We start from the raw sequence: 20,673 nt of genomic DNA on the forward strand, positions 1-20,673 counted from the left end.
AGAACCTTTATATATAATATTACTACAAACTGAAATTAGAGACCAAGGTCTATGTCATTCCAATGACATGCTGCTGTCATAACCACATGTCACACATTGGTGACAAACAACAGGCCAGACATAATTTTATCACTTTTAATTAAATTAAAAGTCAATTACATGAATAATACTAAAACCATATACAATATGAAGTCTGACTGCATCATAGCACGATTCCTATTATCAACTTTGTTTTATCTTTTTCAAGCCTTGAACTAGATTGAACTACATTGTCATACTAATACTCCACTTTTATAGTTAATTTATGAGTGCAGTATGCAAAATATTAATGCATCATTTACGCATTAAAATAAATTTTATTTATCAACAGGAAGTTATAATTTTAAAAAACTAAAAAGGTTCAGAAAAATTCTAAAATGATTTATAAAAGAAAACGCACAAATAAATTGTTTCTAAAATGACAATGAAACCATGAGAAATGAAATTACTCATTAATAAAATATAAAGCATACATGAGGTTGATGAAAGCAATTATGGGAAATTTAAGTATACAGATACATCCTATATAATTCCATTTACAAATTTGGTTAGGTTGATGGTTAGTTAACACTAAAAATAAACTAAAATAAATACTAAAATAAACTTTGCTTTTATGTAATTTCTTTAGGTGTTAGTTTATATGTAAAAAAAAAAAAAAAATCCAGAAAAACTTCTTACCTTCTGAATATCAGCATGATTTGGCCCAGAAATGAACTCCTCTAAATCAGCTAACCTATTTGTTCTTGCATATGCATATATAAGTTCACTTTCAATATATGATTCTCTAGCCTTTTTGCGTGCCATCTGAAGATAACGTACTAGATCTTCCCAGCTCTCTGAAATATAACATAAGATAAGAAATATTATTCAAGACATTTACTCATTATTCACATAATATAAACTAAACATAATGAAACAGCAAACCAGAGCAGGTTAACATCTATTTTTTCAATTTTTAATATAATTATTACAATCAAACAAAATGAAAATTTCCTGCCAAAAGTTTAAAAAGCTCATTTGAGATGCAGTGAGGATGGATTTCTGGACCAGCAACTGGCTTCTTGGTACTTATCCTTTTGTGGTATACTATACCCTCCACTGTACTAACACAGTAGAGCCAATACTACTTCAGGTATCCCTGGTAGAACTAATAGGTATTTATATGTTTGGAATTCCTAAACTTTGATGAGTAATACTCAGTTTTAAAATAATATTTAGTAATGTTCCGGTTAATTATACTGTTTTAAAACGAATTATCAATAAGGCAAGGTGACAGCACCAACCAGCACTATCTGTCATCGCTACATTCTATAAATTTATGTGGTTCATTAATAACTGCCACAGCAATCTTATTTACACTTCTTCTAGCACAACATGTAATTAATGACTTATCAATAAATCAGTACCCAATTGGAATCTTGTGTGTAGACAATTTGAACAGGAGTAATAAATTTTTATTTATTTTATAAGCACATATATTTTTTAAATATGTCCAATATCATGCTGAAACTTTTCATTTTAATTATTAATAATTGAACTGTATTTTTCTTATGTTTAGACATTATTAAATATAATTTTTTTATATTATTAGCTTTTTTTTTAATGATTAATATTATAAACAGACCTCAGTTCACAAGCCAAAAATTGATAAATTCAATTGTGTTATTGGTACAAACTGAACTTCATTTTCTTTGTGTTTTATTTATGGCATAAGATGAGTCACTCACATTGCAATTATTTAAAATAATTTCTCTCAGCAAGTACAGATAGTAGTGAGAGAATATTCTCATAAAATTTATGGATTGATATTGTCAATAACAAGTCACTACACCACAAAATCTGTGTACATGATTCATGCGGATAATTTAAATTAAATTTTTTATAATTAATCACTTATGAAAATCTTTGTTAACAACAATAATAATAATAATGCAAAGTAGTGTGTGATATTACATATCACACACATAAGTGTGTGATATGTAATATCACACTAGTGTGTATATATCTAGTGTGTGATATGTAATATCACACACTACTAGTTGTAAGTTTAATGTATTAAACTTACAACTTTTTAACCCTTAAATAACCAATAATTGAAGAAAATTAAAATTGTCATTTTTTACTAATTCCATTCAAAAAGTGTAGAATACAACAGTAAAAGAATGATCAGTAATTAATTAATTAAAGTTTTCTTGGTTAATTTATTTAAAATTATTAGTAATGAATTTAATGTGCATGATTCATTAGATAAAGAAGAACTACATGATCATGCACACATTTTTCAACAGCACATTCACTCAATATTATTCTATGCCTAAACAACACTTTCATTTTAAAAACGTGAAGTAACCTCAATCCTATATACTTATGAACAAAGAACTACTATTGTTTTTTTATAAATAACAAATAATTACAGATAACAAGACTAATTAACTATAAACAAACTAACCATCACAACATGATAGCACATCTAGTCAGGTCATATATAAATAAAGAAGTCTTTGATTGCCTTAGCTGTAGAACATAGTTTATTACCTATGCTTATTTTCTAATAACTGAAGAGAAATCACAATCAAAGAACTCATTCACAATTACTGCAATTACACTCCTAATCAGTGAACATGTGTATGATTCTAACTTAAACAGAAGAAGATTGACTGTCAAATTCTAATAAATCTTAAGCAACTCTTTGCACTGCGTTTCTAAAAAGCTCCTCAATACTGAATTCTAAAAAATTCTTTCTATCAAACGCTTTTGGCAATTTTATTAGTATTCTTAAGGTCAATTTTTTTTTCACAAATTTGTATAAACTATTTAGTACTGTCAATATAACTAATTTTTCATATAGTATAAAATGAGTAAAGTGTTCATACAATTTAAAGGTAATTTTCAAGTCGAGGCAATATAACTACTGTAAGCTAGAAGTAACAAAACTTTTAAAAGTATTTATTTAGTATTATTACTTTTTCATGTTACTGTACTTCAATAAAATCTATCCTGCAATGTATAAATATATATTGCAGAGGAGTATAAATAAACTTTGCAAAGGATTCTACTTTGTAAAAGTCTACAAAAACATGTTTCAAAATATTATCTCATAATTACAGTAGTTTAATTTCACAGTTTTCATTCAGTTTTTGTTTGTATGATCTAGTTAGATGTAGGCCACAAATAACTGTAAAATCATGCTATAACTAACAGTTATACATCAGGGTTAAACAAAATAAAAAAACACAGTTATGAAAAATGAAGCTATTAATGCAACAGTAAGTTTTTTAATTGGCTAGTAAACGGTTTTTTTTTACACAGCTTTTTACAAAAGTTTTACTAAGTGTTTTATTTATATTACCAATAGAGGTAATATTTATAAACATAACTATGCTGCTAAGTATATATTAGTTAGAAACACAGATGTCTTCCCATACAGTGGGTTATAAAATATAATTTGTTATATGAAAAGATATGAGATACACTTTGATATACAAATAACACAAGAATTGAATATCTGATATAGCTATGCAATAACTAACCTGTTTTATGGGCTGTTTCAACAACATCAATATATGCAGAAGGATCATCAGCTTTTATAAAAGAATCTATTGCTTCTTTTACAAGACCCTTTTGTAACTGAGCTTTTGCCAACTGGCTCCACACTGCAGGTTCATTGCAACGTTCTGCAAACTCGTATGCACGATCCAAATTTTGCACATTGTCAATCAATACCTATTAAAAAATTATAATAAGTATTCAAACAAAAGTGTATAAATTAAGATAATTATCTTAATAAATTTTAAGGAAAATACTTACTTATTCCATACCTATTAGTTTTTTTTTATTCAAGAGGCAACGCATCTCTTGTGTGGTAATTACAATACCTACTACATCAATGGATTAATATTTACAACCCAACTAATTGGTGGCTGGAAACAGTATTGAAGAGCCATTAGCATAAAAATACAACTACTTCACACATAAGAACCAGTAAACAAAACAACATATCATGTAGGAAGGCTATTGCTTAATTATCAGTATCACTCTAACATACAATTTCTAGGTGTTTATACCTTATATATAAAAAACTGTAAACTGCCCTTTTCCTTGATCAAGCTAAAAGAAATCTACTATCTGATCATTTATTGACATGATATATTTTCTTTTGTAACAGCTCACAAGAAATAATACATTGTTTGCTCAACATTTTTTTAAAGTTTTACAAAATATAATATTCACTCTAAAATGTAAACAAACAAAAAGTTTAAATTACTTTATCAGGGAAAAATTGCATGAAACAGTATACAACTATATCAGACATTTGTATAAATAATCCAAGTGTACATTCTAAACAAATTCTTCAAAAAATTTATTAACAAAATCTATTTAGTAGAAGTTTATTTTGGAGATTACACACATTTTTAAAACCTGTAGTCGATTTCAAGATTTTATAAGCAAGTTTTGAAAGGTAACTTAATAAATGTATCGGCACATATGTTGGCGCATGGACTGAAAGCCTATGTACTAGCATTTTGTAAGCGTTGGCCTCTATTATATGAAACTAAAAACATTTTCATTTGTCTTTTATGGTAAAACTTAAAAAACTAGTTTTATAAACTTGCTGTAGTGTATGTAATTGAATTTTATTCTAAATTATACATTGAAGTTGTGATCTAGGCCTACTATGAACTGTTGTAAACAAAATATGCAATTCTAAGAATTTCATTTACTTATTTTTAATCTACTTTAATCAATGCGCTGTGAAGAATCATATGTCACACATCACTTGTAATTATGTTCTAGAAGTGGTTATTATAGAAACATTTATTGGGGTGTAATTTTACTTAATGAAGTCAATAGCTGTTAGTGATTTATTTTTACTACTTGTTTTTTCATTTAAGACTTTGTCATCAATTCAGTCATTTGAATTTTCAATATTTCAATAGTTATTTTTTTTTTAATGTCCAAGTTAGGAGGAAAAGGTACAGTAGTTCATAGTCAGGTGAGGGAAATTGTATTCAATGTTTACAATTTCTATTTTACAAAATGCTGAAACTGGAATAGTGAGGTAAACAGAAGTGCTGAATATGGTTGTTCATGTGACAAAAGTATCAAAACGAACAGTCCACAGATTATAGCAGAAGGGAAATCAAATGAAACAGAAACCATCAGTGTTTGTTTTGCCGAGAAAACGTGCAAATTGTCCCAGTAATGTGTGCAATTTAGATTTGTTTGACGCACATGCTTTGAGATGTTTAATAAAAAAATTTTATGTAACTGAAAAATGCATTCCTACTGTGAAGAGAATTATGCAAATAGCTCGTGGAAGTGAAATTAATTTTAGAGTGGAAGATTTTTAAGGAGAATATTACGTTAAGTGGAATTTAGATGGAAAAAACAGAAGACAACTGGAAAATATGGATAAAAGAGCATGATATTAAAATGCAAATAATGAAATTTCTATGACAAATTTACCTGTTTCGTGATGGAAGACCAATTTTATACACAGATAAAACCTATATTCACAGTAGTCAAGCAACACCAAAATTGTGGGTAGACACAACAAACCTTTATGAGGGACTGAATACACCAGTATCCAAGGGCTCACTATTGATAATTGTTCATGCCGGCTGTAATAAAGGATTCATTAACAATGCTTTACTTACATATGAATCAAATAAGAAAGGAGATTATCACAAATAGATGGATTCCGAAAAGTACACAAAATGGTTACAGAAGTGTATTCCCACCTTGCCATCTCAATCGGTCATTATATAGTTAACACATTATATTACACTGTTCTACTACAAAAGCAGCCAAATGCTAACTATAAAAAGCGATCTAAAATGGTTAGCCAAACAACGAATTAACTGTTCTCCTGTTATGACGAAGACTGAATTATATGATACTAAAAAATTACACAAAGAAATTTCTAGTAGATGACATTTTTAAAAATGGTCACAGTTCTACGGTTGCCAACTTATCGCCCTGACTTAAATGCCATTGAAATGATTTGGAATCAAGTGAAAGGACAATAGCTGAAAGAAATACAACTTTTAACATGATGTTAAGTTAATATTAACTGGGATCTTAAACTAGTTTTAATTAAATAACATCATATGTATTTTTGGTTATAAATATCTACATTAAACTGACAATGTTTTCAGTTGGTCTAGTACCATGCCAAATGTTTGCTGAATGCTAGCAGTTTTTTTTTCCAACTTACGTGGCAATAGTTCTATCAGATTGTGCTATATTCCAATATATATAAAAAATTATCTATTTTATTTTTTGAACAAAATCCTGAAATATTTGTATATGTTACACAGAATTTATGACAACTATTTCCAACATCTCTATTATTTTCAAAAAAAGTCCTTCATATATCATACTAGTTATTAAGATTTTAAGCATGTCAATAAATTTAAGAAAATTATTTTATTATAACACTACAGTTTTCAAAACCTATCACTTCTTCCGTAGATGACAGAATTATTTTTATTTTTACTAGCAATCTGAAGAATGTTCATTGATATCAATAATAAATTTATTATTATTAACAGTATCTTACATTAACACATTTGTAAATTATCAATTCTTCTTATTGTATTTACACTATTTTTGTTTGCCAATGGCCAACCCCCAAAAAGAATCAGAACCATTATCAAAAAACAATTTTGTTAGTAACTAACACAGTTTTGATGAAGAACCAAAACTAAGCGATACAAACTTACACCAGGAGGCTATGTTCTCTCAACAAATAACAGTAAATATTTCTTTAAAAAAAATTCTTAGTCCTCAAATATATATAGGAAGAGTAAAAAACTTGGAACAATGCCAATAAATTAAAGTAGAAAACAGACATGGTGACATCCATAGACTTGGCTGCTGAGTTGACAGCCGAATGAACAAGTGAGCTTGCACTCAGCAAGCAATACAACTGTAGACTCAACTTATCTCTCGACATACTAATGGTAGCATTCTACCATACTATATCCGTAAATGAAAAGTTCAGATATGTAAGTAAAGCAAGAAGTGATGTAAAAGCTCTCCTTGCTCAAACTAGATTTTGTAATTTCTATTCCTCATTTGACTGTTAACTTGGCATATACCACACTTCATTTGTTTTCTATTGAATATGACAGATGGTATTTTGAAAGCTTCTTATCAAAGTATTAACTACCTTATTTATTAATTGCAGAATTTTTGTTAAAGATTTATGAGTAAAAGATTGTGGCACAAATATATTTAAAAGAGATGTAAAGAGTAGCTTAAAGTAGTATTTTATACTACTAATTTTTACAAAAAATAATTCAAACATTAGCTGTACCTGAAATTTGCAGTACTTCAGGAGGATGTTAATTAACCTGTGTATGTTAATAGCAAAATAGTTGTATTAAATACAAACAGAACTTATGACCCACAAAATCATAAGGCCCATATAAACATACACATTTATGTTACTTTAATCATATTCATGGATTATTACCTGTATTGCTGAAGTATTGACATCAAATTTTTTAAATATAGCAAAGGCCTCTTCATAAAGTTGGTTATTAATAGCTATGTTTGCAATATCAGGTGCATCATAATTGTCAAGTCTATTTATATATTCCATTACCCGAGTCCTGTCTGCTTTAATAGCTGTCAATATTAATAAATTCTGTAGATTCCTGAAAACATAATAATAAACAGGTAAAATAAACAAGATGCATTTAAGAGATGAATATACTTTTAATTTACAAAGTAACTATGCAGTAACATATTATGAAGTTACAAAATCTTCATTTTACCAATCTTTTATCTTTTTTTTGTAGCCTATAGACTGGAGTTTCTTATAGAAAAATAAGTAAAAGAACAGATTTTAATTTGTTATACAGTTAAGAGAATAAGCACAGTTATTCCTGGTCCCAGCCACTTATTTTTTAAGGAACTGTAATGTCTACTGTTCTAATACTGATCTCCTAACAAATCTGCAAAAAATTTATTGTCAATCCAGCAAATGAACATCCAACTTTTCCTCAACGTAAATCTTAAATACATATAAAAGAACTCAAAAGAGTGCAGTATATAGAAATACACTACAGTGATATGTAGAATTATATTGCTGTAATTTCTAATTTATTTTACTTGAGGCAAACAAGTTAATTTTTGGAACCAAAACTTAAAATTCCATGGCTTTTTTAATTGTACACATCCTGTGTTTTTTTTTAACTGCCACCAATGATAAAGTAAAAAGTATAACAACTTCTACTTGTCTCTAATTTTCCATTTAAGTTTCTATTCTGGACAAATATACATAAGTCATAAACAATATATATAAACACATTAAATGTAATATGAAATTAGATTTTACCTGTGATCACTAAAAACTGAATTATCAAGGACAATTTTCTCTAGAAGTTCTATCAATTCATTTGGTAAATCAGCAATCATGAATGCTTTTACTGTAACTGATATATCCTCAGGATCTTGGGTTTCTGATAAAGCAGTTTGCACCACCTGCAGTAAATAAATAATAACAAAATAAAACATTGGTACCATAACATTGCATAATTAAGGAAATTCAAAACAAATACTTATAAAAGAGTACAGTAACATTTTATTACTTTAAGGAACTAAAACGGCAATTTTTCAGTCTGATGCTGAGATAAATTAAATACAAGGTGCGGCAGAAGTTACCTCTCACATTTGAAAACATCACTGTGCTGTATGTAGTGAGGGTGTGAGACGGGTGGAGTCTCAGTAGTTAATGTCAGTCGCCATTTTTAGTTTCTACCATGGCTTGGATGAGAGAACATTGTGGTTCTGTTGTTCAAGCATTTATCAAAAACAATAATCTGTGATCATGACTCAGTGAGTCTTTTGTATATGCTTTGATCTTGGTAGACATACCACCATTCTGGTTAGGAAAACAATTTTGCAATGGGTTTCTAATCTCCGTACAACTGGATCAATATTGAAAAGAAGACCATCTGGCAGACCTTGGACCATTACAACATAGAAAGTATGCGGCAGTAAAAGCATCAATTAAGCAATCTCCAACACATTCCGCAAGTATATATGCAATTGCACTTGGGATTTCTGATCAGTGTACAAAGAATTCTCAACAGGGAACTTAAAACGCATCTCTACAAAATGGTAGTTATGCAAGAATTAAGTGAGAGGGACTGCATCAATCGTAAAGTCTGTGTAATGAATTTTGGCAGCAGATTCCCCCTCCTGCATCTGCTGTGCTATTTAGCAATGAAGCACATTTTTATCTCTCTGGCAGCATAAACAAAGTTTTTATTATGTGGGCTGCCAACACTCACAAACTTCACTAAAAACCGCTACACAGTTCTCGCATTACCATTTGGTGTACAATGATAAACTGGCGTACGGGGCCCCATTGATTTGAAGACAATGGTGTCACAGTTACTGTGACTTCAGATCGATATGTAGAGATATAACAGAGCTTTCTACAAGCTAGATTAGACGAACTTGAAGATTCAGCAGACACTTGGTTCCAACAGGACAGAACCACCACAGCTCACACTTCTTGACGTTTGCTCACAGTTTTGAGAGACATGTTTTGTGGTCATCTATCTAATCTCTTTACGAGGTGAAACTTAGTCTGCACGGTCATCAGATTTGATTCCTTGCAATTTCTTTCTGTGGGGATACTTTAAAAAAAAGGTTTTTAGACATTGTCCTAAAAATTTAGATTACTTAAAGGATTAGATGCATCAAGAAATTGCCATCATTCCTCTTGAGATGTGCTGTAGAGTACTGAATAACTTCCAAGAAAGGCTTTTACAATGTATGGCCGATGACAGTCAACATTTGAGTGACGTACTCCCCAAAACTTATGTTTAAAAAACTGCAATATATGGGTTTTTTTGATAATAAAGATGTTTTTTTTTTTAAATTAACTTTCAAAATGTGAAAGTCACTTCTGCTGCACCTGTACTTCAAATTACTTTACTGATCCATCAATGCCATCAGACATTACTTACTAATTACTAATAAATGGCAATGCCATCCAGAAAAATTGTATCCATTATTATTTAACCTTGAAGCGGCCTAAGAGAATTAATAAGTTAAATGTATCTTTGGCTGTTATCCTTATATTGTATCTTCATATTTAAATCAGTTATTCCAGGATATTTTAATTTTTCTTTTACTGCTAAACGCTGACTGTTTCTTATAAAAGTCAGTAATATGGATTTCACTTTTCTAACATTTAAGAGTAGTTTCAGTTCTTATATATTCTTCTTCTTACATTGATTTTTAGCGAAGTATGTGACTTACGGTTTGAATCGGATGTTTATATTACTATGGCAAAACATATTCAAGCTGTGATAGTTTAACAGATTTATTTTCTCATTATCAAGAAAATAATGTATATTCTATCTATATAACAGCATATTTTACATAATCTGTACTTAACTATACCACCAGACAGTCAAAAAACCACGTTCTTAAAAAAAAATCAGATTTATAAAAAAACATGTTCACAATATCCTAATAAAGCATTATGTATTTCCATATACTTTGGTATGGTGTAATACTTTAAATACAGTTTAATCATCTTTGTGGTAGAATAACATCTACACTTTCATAAAGAAAGTATGAAGAGTCTTCACCTTTCATCTAAATAGTTTTAGATAAAACTAACTAGTTTTAGATAAATTTATCAATAAGTATATATTTGTAAATTTTAACTTTTTAGCTAATTTTTCTAAATATTATATATACATATAAAAGAAATAATATAACCTAAGAAACATCAGCAATATCCATCACCAGTAAGACTTCAAAATAAGTCACATGAATTGTCAGATTAAACTATTTAATTGGCAAACTAAAGATTTTTCAGGTTTAAAATGTTTAACAACCCTGAACACGGTAGGAAAATTTGTCAATGATTTGTGTATGAAAGCAAATATTGCTGGTATAATTGCAAACTTGCAAACGAGTCGGAGCGTGGAATGTTAGAAGCTTAAAAAAGGTTGGTAGGCTAGAGAATTTAAAAAGGGAAATGGATAGGGTAAACGTGGATATAGTAGGAATTAGTGAGGTTCGGTGGGAAGAGGAAGGCGACTTTTGGTCGGGTGACTTTAGAGTAATTAACTCAGCGTCAAATAATGGGCAGGCAGGAGTAGGTTTCGTGATGAACAAGAAAATAGGGAGGAGAGTGGAGTATTTCAAGACGCATAGCGATAGAGTCATTGTAATAAGGATAAATTCAAAACCTAAACCGACAACGATTGTTAACGTCTATATGCCTACAAGCGCCCATGATGATGATGAGGTAGAATGTGTATACGAAGAGATTGATGAAGCAATTAAACACGTAAAAGGAGATGAAAATTTAATAATAGTTGGAGATTGGAATGCAAGCATTGGAAAAGGCAAGGAAAGAAATATAGTGGGTGAATATGGGCTGGGCAAAAGGAATGAAAGAGGGGACCGACTTATAGAGTTTTGCACGAAGTATAATTTAGTAATTGCCAACACCCAATTTAAAAATCATAATAGAAGAATATACACTTGGAAAAAGCCAGGCGATACTGGAAGGTATCAGATAGATTATATCATGGTTAAGCAAAGATTTAGAAATCAACTCGTTGACTGCAAAACTTACCCTGGAGCAGACATTGATAGCGACCATAATTTGGTGATAATGAAATGTAGATTGGGGTTTAAAAACCTGAAGAAAAGGTGTCAGATGAATCGGTGGAATTTAGAGAAGCTTGAGGAAGAGGAGGTAAAGAAGATTTTTGAGGAGGACATCGCTAGAGGTCTGAGTAAAAAAGATAAGATAGAAAATGTAGAAGAAGAATGGGAGAATGTTAAAAAGGAAATTCTTAAATCAGCAGAAGCGAACTTAGGCGGAATAAAGAGAACTGGTAGAAAACCTTGGGTTTCAGACGATATATTGCAGCTGATGGATGAACGTAGAAAATATAAGAATGCTAGTGATGAAGAAAGTAAAAGGAACTATCGGCAATTAAGAAATGCTATAAACAGGAAGTGCAAACTGGCGAAAGAAGAGTGGATTAAAGAAAAGTGTTCAGAAGTGGAAAGAGAAATGAACATTGGTAAAATAGACGGAGCATACAGGAAAGTTAAGGAAAATTTTGGTGTACATAAATTAAAATCTAATAATGTGTTAAACAAAGATGGTACACCTATATATAATACGAAAGGTAAAGTCGATAGATGGGTGGAATATATTGAAGAGTTATACGGAGGAAATGAATTAGAAAATGGTGTTATAGAGGAAGAAGAGGAAGTTGAGGAGGATGAAATGGGAGAAACAATACTGAGATCTGAATTTAAGAGAGCATTAAAAGATTTAAATGGCAGAAAAGCTCCTGGAATAGACGGAATACCTGTAGAATTACTGCGCAGTGCAGGGGAGGAGGCGATTGATAGATTATACAAACTGGTGTGTAATATTTATGAAAAAGGGGAATTTCCGTCAGACTTCAAAAAAAGTGTTATAGTAATGATACCAAAGAAATTTGGGGCAGATAAATGTGAAGAATACAGAACAATTAGTTTAACTAGTCATGCATCAAAAATCTTAACTAGAATTCTATACAGAAGAATTGAGAGGAGAGTGGAGGAAGTGTTAGGAGAAGACCAATTTGGTTTCAGGAAAAGTATAGGGACAAGGGAAGCAATTTTAGGCCTCAGATTAATAGTAGAAGGAAGATTAAAGAAAAACAAACCAACATACTTGGCGTTTATAGACCTAGAAAAGGCATTCGATAACGTAGACTGGAATAAAATGTTCAGCATTTTAAAAAAATTAGGGTTCAAATACAGAGATAGAAGAACAATTGCTAACATGTACAGGAACCAAACAGCAACAGTAGCAATTGAAGAACATAAGAAAGAAGCCATAATAAGAAAGGGAGTCCGACAAGGATGTTCTCTATCTCCGTTACTTTTTAATCTTTACATGGAACTAGCAGTTAATGATGTTAAAGAACAATTTAGATTCGGAGTAACAGTACAAGGTGAAAAGATAAAGATGCTACGATTTGCTGATGATATAGTAATTCTAGCCGATAATAAAAAGGATTTAGAAGAAACAATGAACGGCATAGATGAAGTCCTACGCAAGAACTATCGCATGAAAATAAACAAGAACAAAACAAAAGTAATGAAATGTAGTAGAAATAACAAAGATGGACCACTGAATGTGAAAATAGGAGGAGAAAAGATTATGGAGGTAGAAGAATTTTGTTATTTGGGAAGTAGAATTACTAAAGATGGACGAAGCAGGAGCGATATAAAATGCCGAATAGCACAAGCTAAACGAGCCTTCAGTAAGAAATATAAGTTGTTTACATCAAAAATTAATTTAAATGTCAGGAAAAGATTTTTGAAAGTGTATGTTTGGAGTGTCGCTTTATATGGAAGTGAAACTTGGACAATCGGAGTATCTGAGAAGAAAAGGTTAGAAGCTTTTGAAATGTGGTGCTATAGGAGAATGTTAAAAATCAGATGGGTGGATAAAGTGACAAATGAGGAGGTATTGCGGCAAATAGATGAAGAAAGAAGCATTTGGAAAAATATAGTTAAAAGAAGAGACAGACTTATAGGCCACATACTAAGGCATCCTGGAATAGTCGCTTTAATTTTGGAAGGACAGGTAGAAGGGAAAAATTGTGTAGGCAGGCCACGTTTGGAATATGTAAAACAAATTGTTAGGGATGTAGGATGTAGAGGGTATACTGAAATGAAACGACTAGCACTAGATAGGGAATCTTGGAGAGCTGCATCAAACCAGTCAAGTGACTGAAGACAAAAAAAAAAAAAAAAAAAAAAATTGCAAACTGTCTGATTAATACAGAATATGTCATTTGATAAGAGAAATGCAACCGCGTGTAATAAATTCTACAATTAATGCATATAGTAAAGAAAATACTATCATACCTGATCTATAAGAGGTCGTTTATATGGGTTGTTTTCACTCAGAACTTCAGCCCATAATTCTGGTTCACGTCTTCTCACTAAGTACCTAGTAAAAAAAAAATTTTTTAATCAGAAGGTGATATGAAAATAGTAGTGTAAAGTTGTGATATACTGTATATAAATTGTTATTTGTGTAATTTTTAACAGGGTATAATAAGGAACATTTTTAAACCTATAAAAAATTAACTATAAATTTTGGGAAACTCTTACTTGCTAACTAGTATTTAATTTTTAAACTTTTCAAATGCTTTTTTTTTATTTTTCATAACATTATCACACTGAAAATATGATTTACATAAATAAAATTAAGTTGAAATATTTTACTTTAATAAGATAAAAATAAATTATGGGTAAGTATATCAATATTAAAAAAAAAAAAAGGGAAGGTCTGAAAAACAGGTATGATCTAAGCAGGCATTGCATACTGTGTAGTCTCTATATTAATGTTTATAAGTGGTGGTTGTTATACTTGCAAGTGGAAGTATATGCTTTGATATGTGCATTTTTTGAGTTTTTGTTTCTATATTTTGTTCATTTTGACACTAAATAACTACTATGTATATATCAGGTACATGAAATTTATTTTATTACTAAGGCGATCCTTGAAGTTGGATTACTGAAAAAAATCTAAATAAATAAATTTTTAATGCAATTTTTACGCCAAATAAGCCATGACAAAAAAAATCAGTACAATATGCAAAAAGAATGAAATAATATTTATAGTATATTTCATTATTGCAACTAAGGCTAACTGATTGCAAAAAATGAAAATCAATGTAATTATATAAAATTATCGCAACATATGATGTTCTACTACTATAAAGATCGCCAAGGTCACTTATTTTCTTCTATGATATGGTTGAATTTACTTAAGAGTAAAAAAAAAAATCAGTATGATTTCAGGACTAATAAAAAACTCATCATGAAACTAATTAAGTGGTCTCAGGAAAATATTAACAGATTACAGAGTTAATATTCAGTGAGCCAACATTTACACAAGATCAACTACCCATCAAATGGTCATCTGAATTACACTGAAGATTAAAATAATAATTATATAATTTATTTATTAAATTTTCAATAGTTTTTCAAAACATAACATTATCATCTGAGCAGATGAAATTTTTTTGTCAATTCTGTATACGACAATATTCACAAAATAATATTTTTTACATTTCAGCTCTGAATGTGAAAGCCACTCATAAAGATGACAGTACTTCACTCCCATGTTTGAAAAGATTGATTAGACTCTTTTAGAGGTTTCCAAAACAATCTAAGGACTACACAAAACAGTGTACTAATGCATAGGGGAAAAAAGAAAAGAAAATGTCAATTCCCTTTTTATACAGTGACAAATATGCTAGTGGACAGAATCTGTCATAAGCTAATAATGAAATAATGCCTAATATAATAAAGAATTACAATTACAAACCTCTTTTACAACCCTGCTGTTCTATATATAAAAAATTATTTATACAATCAGGTTAAATAAATAAAAACTACTTAAAAAATTTTTTTCAACACCTGTTAAAAAAATACTGCAATATATGAAGTAAAACAAATTAAAAAAAAAAAAAATAATTGTTTACACTCACCTGGCTTCAGATTTAAATAATGAGTTTTCATTGCAAACATTAATAAGTTCACGGTCACACTGTCCTCTTTCATAAGCAACACAAGCTAGGTGTGGATCACGTTTCTCACAGTATTTTCCAACAACTCTACTATCATAAAACTGGTTTTCTCTGAAATAGGAAAGTTTTATTCTCAACAACTGCTTCATAAAGTAATTAATTTGGATACTAATACTAATATAAATAAAAAATAGATATATATGGGCCAATCCATTTGAAGTGTCCCAAAAAAATATAAGCTGGTTGCTTGACCAATTCAAAAAAAAAAGAAACTTTCCCACTGTTTCAGGACCTTAAAACTATTTTTTTTTTTCATTTTTTATTTAAGCAGTTTATATGTGGCGGCCATTTTTGTTACGGTGTGCACACCTATTTTTGTGACTGTAAGGGTTTACGGAAAAAATCAGAACTAAAAAAATTTGGTCCAGGAAGGATGAAACAAAAAGCAATTTAATCATATTTTCTCAAAGTAAAAGATTGGTCCCAGTAGTTTATTTACCTAACTTTCTTCTTTCTATGAGAAAATTACCAAAAACTGAACATGAAAAACGGTGAAATTTCACTTTTGGTAATTTTTTAAGTCTCTAGGATGGCATACACAGTATGCCATCCTAGTGAATGGTTCTATGTAGAGGGCTGATGTGAGTAAATTTGTTTATCTTTAAATCTGTATTTTTATTTAATTTAGTTTGGGAACTTTTCAGACATACTGTGTATCTAACTCCTCTCTTAACAGTAAATCATGTGATGTACACCTACATCACGATTTGTTACGCAATAATTTTCTAGTTCTCAAAATAAGGAATTCTAACTATCCATCTACTTCCTATTTAAATAGATGGTTCGGAAAAGCATTAAAGAAACATCAGGTCAAATATTTTGACCTACTGATGTGATGTACATAGAGGACAAAACATGTAAAATGTCAACGAATCAAAGTTCAACCTAAAATTAAAAAATAAAGTAAAAAATTATACTTCAGAAATTAAGCTAAAATAATTAATTAAAAACAGCCTGTACAAATTGACAATAATGAGACTACAAGTAATAATTCTTACAAACCAGCACAAAATGGTCAATTGCTAAGTATACAACATGACAGTTACTCTGTACCTAAAACATTTGAAGTACCACCTCGCAAAACAAATGAATGTGAAATAAACATTTAATGTCACATTTGCTATAATTACTCCTATATATAATTGACTCTACAAATACATGTATACACACTAAAAATAAATATATCTATCACCCCTGGTAAATTGCTTAGATTCAGATACTTTTTCATCCCGTCAAAGTTACCATTACAACAGGTAATGAGATTATTTAAAATTAATTACTAACAATAACAGCATTACAACAAATTTTGAAATTAATACGGTAATTAAGTATTACTATAAGTATGGCTCTTGTGTATCTAAGTGGGGAGTTACTGAAAATGTAGTGATTCTCCATAATATTATAAGGACAACTTTGTAAATCTATTTGTATTTCCCAGGGAAAACAAAATGGATATCAAAAGATGAATGTAACAACTTTTAAGAGTTAAAGAACCTTAAAACCTGAAAATTCTACAGTTAGAATGATTTAGGCTACATCATCTTGAAGAGAATAACGTTTTATATAAGAATATAATAAAATGTAAATGATGAAAGGCATGTTTAATAAACCTGCCCTGGTAATACAAAGTTTAAAGAGACTGGGAAAAGTAGTTTCCATTACACTAAGTACATTATTAGCATGTTTTGCTCGTTAGCAGCTTATACACTATATTAGAGAACATAGTAAGTAAGCATCCAAAAATAATTAAAAATCATGCAAAGGCTAACAAGAAAAAACAAGCCTTTAATTTTAAATTCAATGCAACCAATATTTAAGGCTAACACGTAGTGTAGAAACTGAAAACTTAAAAAAAAACAGCATAAAAGTGTAAATTTATATGTATATTTAAATGAAAAATTTATAGTTTCATTGAAAACTGACCATTTTTTTTTAAATTTGTAGTTTTTCAAACTAAATAATCATAAAAATTCAAAAAAAAAACTGTATACTTTAGAATACAACATGGAACGCAATTTAATAATAGTTTTCAACAAATAATTACACAACCATTAGTAAAATATTGAACCTAGTATTTATACAGCCCACGCCATTTTAAACAGCTGCCATAACAAACCAACTAAAAAAAAAAAAAAATGTACTTCATGGTGATACCAAATTATTGCAGATTTTGAAACCAGTGAGATTTGCTCCACTAAAATGAAAAAGAAATCCCCTTTATCAATCTATGCTAAAGGAAACTAAATAACAGATTTAATTATTCTTAGTAAAAAAAATTAATTATTCTCAATAAAAAAAAAATTATCACAAAAATTAATATAAACCAGATACGTACTTAAGAAAACGTTCAGGATTGTTGTTACTGTCAATATAAATTTTGGCTAAAGCATTATGAGTTGCAGGTTCAACACAACCCTCATGGACACGAGATTCAAGCCACGGCAATAATAGTTTTAGCCGATTCCTCTTTTCTACCTCTTCGACTAATTCATCAGTTGAAAACTGTCCGCGTACAACAAGTATAAGATTTTTAATTATGTCTTCAGAACAATCAACATCCAATAATCCTCCAATGACAACTGGAAGCCGAGATGGATTTACCTATAAAATAATAAACTTTAAATAAGACTAGAGGAAAAATTATTTTATTGTTTATTAAGTGTCACATTATAACACAATTAATTAAAAACTGTATTACAAACGCTGTCATATTTTTAACAATTATGATACCATTAAAAAATAAATAAAATTTCAAACATGGACATTTAATCAGTAAGCTGTGATCACATTCTGCTTAAGTGGTTCATAAATTATTACATATTAATCTTAATTTTATATATATATATATATATATATATATAAATTTTTATTTTACTGAAATTAATCTTTTTAACATGCAGTTTATTCCTCTGAACTGTTAAATTATATTAAAATAATGATAAAAATAAAATAAACAATCTGTAGAAATTTATAAAATTAAATGTGATGATATTTGTATCAGAAAAACAAATAGATCCTTTAAAACTAGATTCCTTAACATTATAGAAATTGCAAAGATAATAAATCAAGTTTATCTAATAGGGCACACCATTTAATAAGCAATAATCATTCTATTTCTGATATAATTAAGAAAGATTACATACATTACAAATATTAAATATACAAGAAAAATATTACATACAAGGTTTGTGCAGTAAATAACCAAACATTTTTAATTACACATAAACGGAGATATTTAGTGATGGGCGGTTAGCAGCATTGTGTTCTGCATAACCTCCTCTGTAATCACACGTCCTTGGATTGTTGATATCTTATTTAGTTTTCATGATATTGTTATTTGAAAGCAACATGTTTAAGCTTAGTAGCGATTTTTGTAATGTGCAATTTTCAGGAGCAATGATACAACATAAAATATTTTGCATGAAACTGGGAAAAACTTTCAAAGAAATGTTTCAACTTTTAAAACAAGCTTATGGAGATGATGGTCTGGGTTGTATGCAGTGTTACGAATGGTTTTTATGATTTAAAAGTGGCCGTCGTCAATTAAAAATGACCCTCGACCAGAAGGGCCTTCGACTTCAACTGGTGGCACCCATGCTCAGAAAATCAATGATCTGGTGCGTGCAAATCACTGATTGACTGTCACAGAACTTGCAGGAGAGGTTAGCATCTTGATTGGATCATACTGTGACATTTTGACCTAAAGAAAAAAAAAAATTGGACGTTTGTTGCCAACTTCTTGAACAACCTAATGACAATGAAACAGTCATGCGAAGGATCATAATAAGAGATGAAAGCTGGGTATACAACGACATTGAGACAAAAGTTCAATCACCACAATGGATTGACAAAAAAAAATCTCCACATCCCAAGAAAGCAAGTCATTCTCAATCTAATGCCGCCAAAGTGATGCTGTTTTTTTTTTCAATTTTAATGGAATTGTGCATTTTGAATTCTTGCATCAAGGTAAAACAGTGAACTGTGTGTATTATCAAGGTGTTTTACAACAGTTACATGAAAAAATTTGCAAAAAGAGACCAGAGTTATGCAAGAAAACTCATGATTCCTTCACTAAGACAATTCGCTTGCACACTCAACTTTGTCAATTCATCAGTTTTGTGACAAAAATCAGATGACTGTTCTCCCTCAGCCTCCCTACTCACCTGACCTGGCTCCTTGCAATCTTTTCTTATTCCTGAAATTAACGTCAATGATGAAAGGGTGCCATTTTGAGACTACTGATGACATTAAAGCAAATTTGTCACAGACCTTACTGGCCATTTCAAATGAAGCTATCCAGGACTGCTTCGCAAAGTGGAAACAGCTTTGAGAAAAGTGTATAAATAAGAGAGGGGAGTACTTTGAAGAGAACAAGGACCAATAATCTGTAAATTTAATAATGTAGATTAAAGAAATGAAGTTTGGTTATTTTCTCAACAGACCCCATACATAAATACAAACAATGACATTGTTTGAGGGAGATGGTCTTGTGACAACTGCAACAGACAGCAGCACTTGAGTAAATTAATACACAATATTCATTATTTTAAAATTCTTATTATGCAATAAGGGGATTATTTCAATCATGCCTGAGGATGCAGGATCCCATGAAAGTACTTTCATGAAAAAATAAGGTGAGAAATGTCTTATTTCAATATTCTGTAGGTGGTTTATGTAATAGAATTTAAATATAAATTTTAAAGTATATTTGTCATGTATGATAAAATCAGATATGATTTGTCTTATACGAATTGGATATCATATATTTTTATACATATAAAGATATCCATCATAATCTTAGAAACTGTGGTCCAACGTTGACGATTATTTTATAATTGCACCTCTAACTTTAATAAATGATTTAAAAGTAAATTAATTTAGATAACTTCAAAATTGAGATAAATCTCTGACTGAGAGTACATCATATTTTACATACAATAATATTTAATCACCAGATTATGTATTATATTCTGTA

The 20,673-nt window shown here is 29.8% G+C and overlaps 1 protein-coding gene across 1 annotated transcript in view; it reads right to left on the reverse strand.

Annotated features, from left to right (window-relative positions):
* Positions 1-20,673, reverse strand: part of Chc (clathrin heavy chain) — a 67,727-nt gene that overhangs the window by 17,960 nt on the left and 29,094 nt on the right. Inside the window, exons 14-20 of the mRNA XM_075362902.1 lie at positions 18,034-18,299; positions 15,600-15,749; positions 13,966-14,050; positions 8,387-8,532; positions 7,520-7,703; positions 3,570-3,762; positions 718-875 (exon numbers count right to left, since the gene is read on the reverse strand). Of these exons, the coding sequence (XP_075219017.1) occupies positions 718-875; positions 3,570-3,762; positions 7,520-7,703; positions 8,387-8,532; positions 13,966-14,050; positions 15,600-15,749; positions 18,034-18,299 (1,182 nt within the window). The remainder of the gene's footprint in view (positions 1-717; positions 876-3,569; positions 3,763-7,519; positions 7,704-8,386; positions 8,533-13,965; positions 14,051-15,599; positions 15,750-18,033; positions 18,300-20,673) is intronic.

This window comes from Lycorma delicatula, chromosome 4, assembly GCF_047948215.1.
Source record: "Lycorma delicatula isolate Av1 chromosome 4, ASM4794821v1, whole genome shotgun sequence".
Lineage (NCBI taxonomy): Eukaryota > Metazoa > Arthropoda > Insecta > Hemiptera > Fulgoridae > Lycorma > Lycorma delicatula.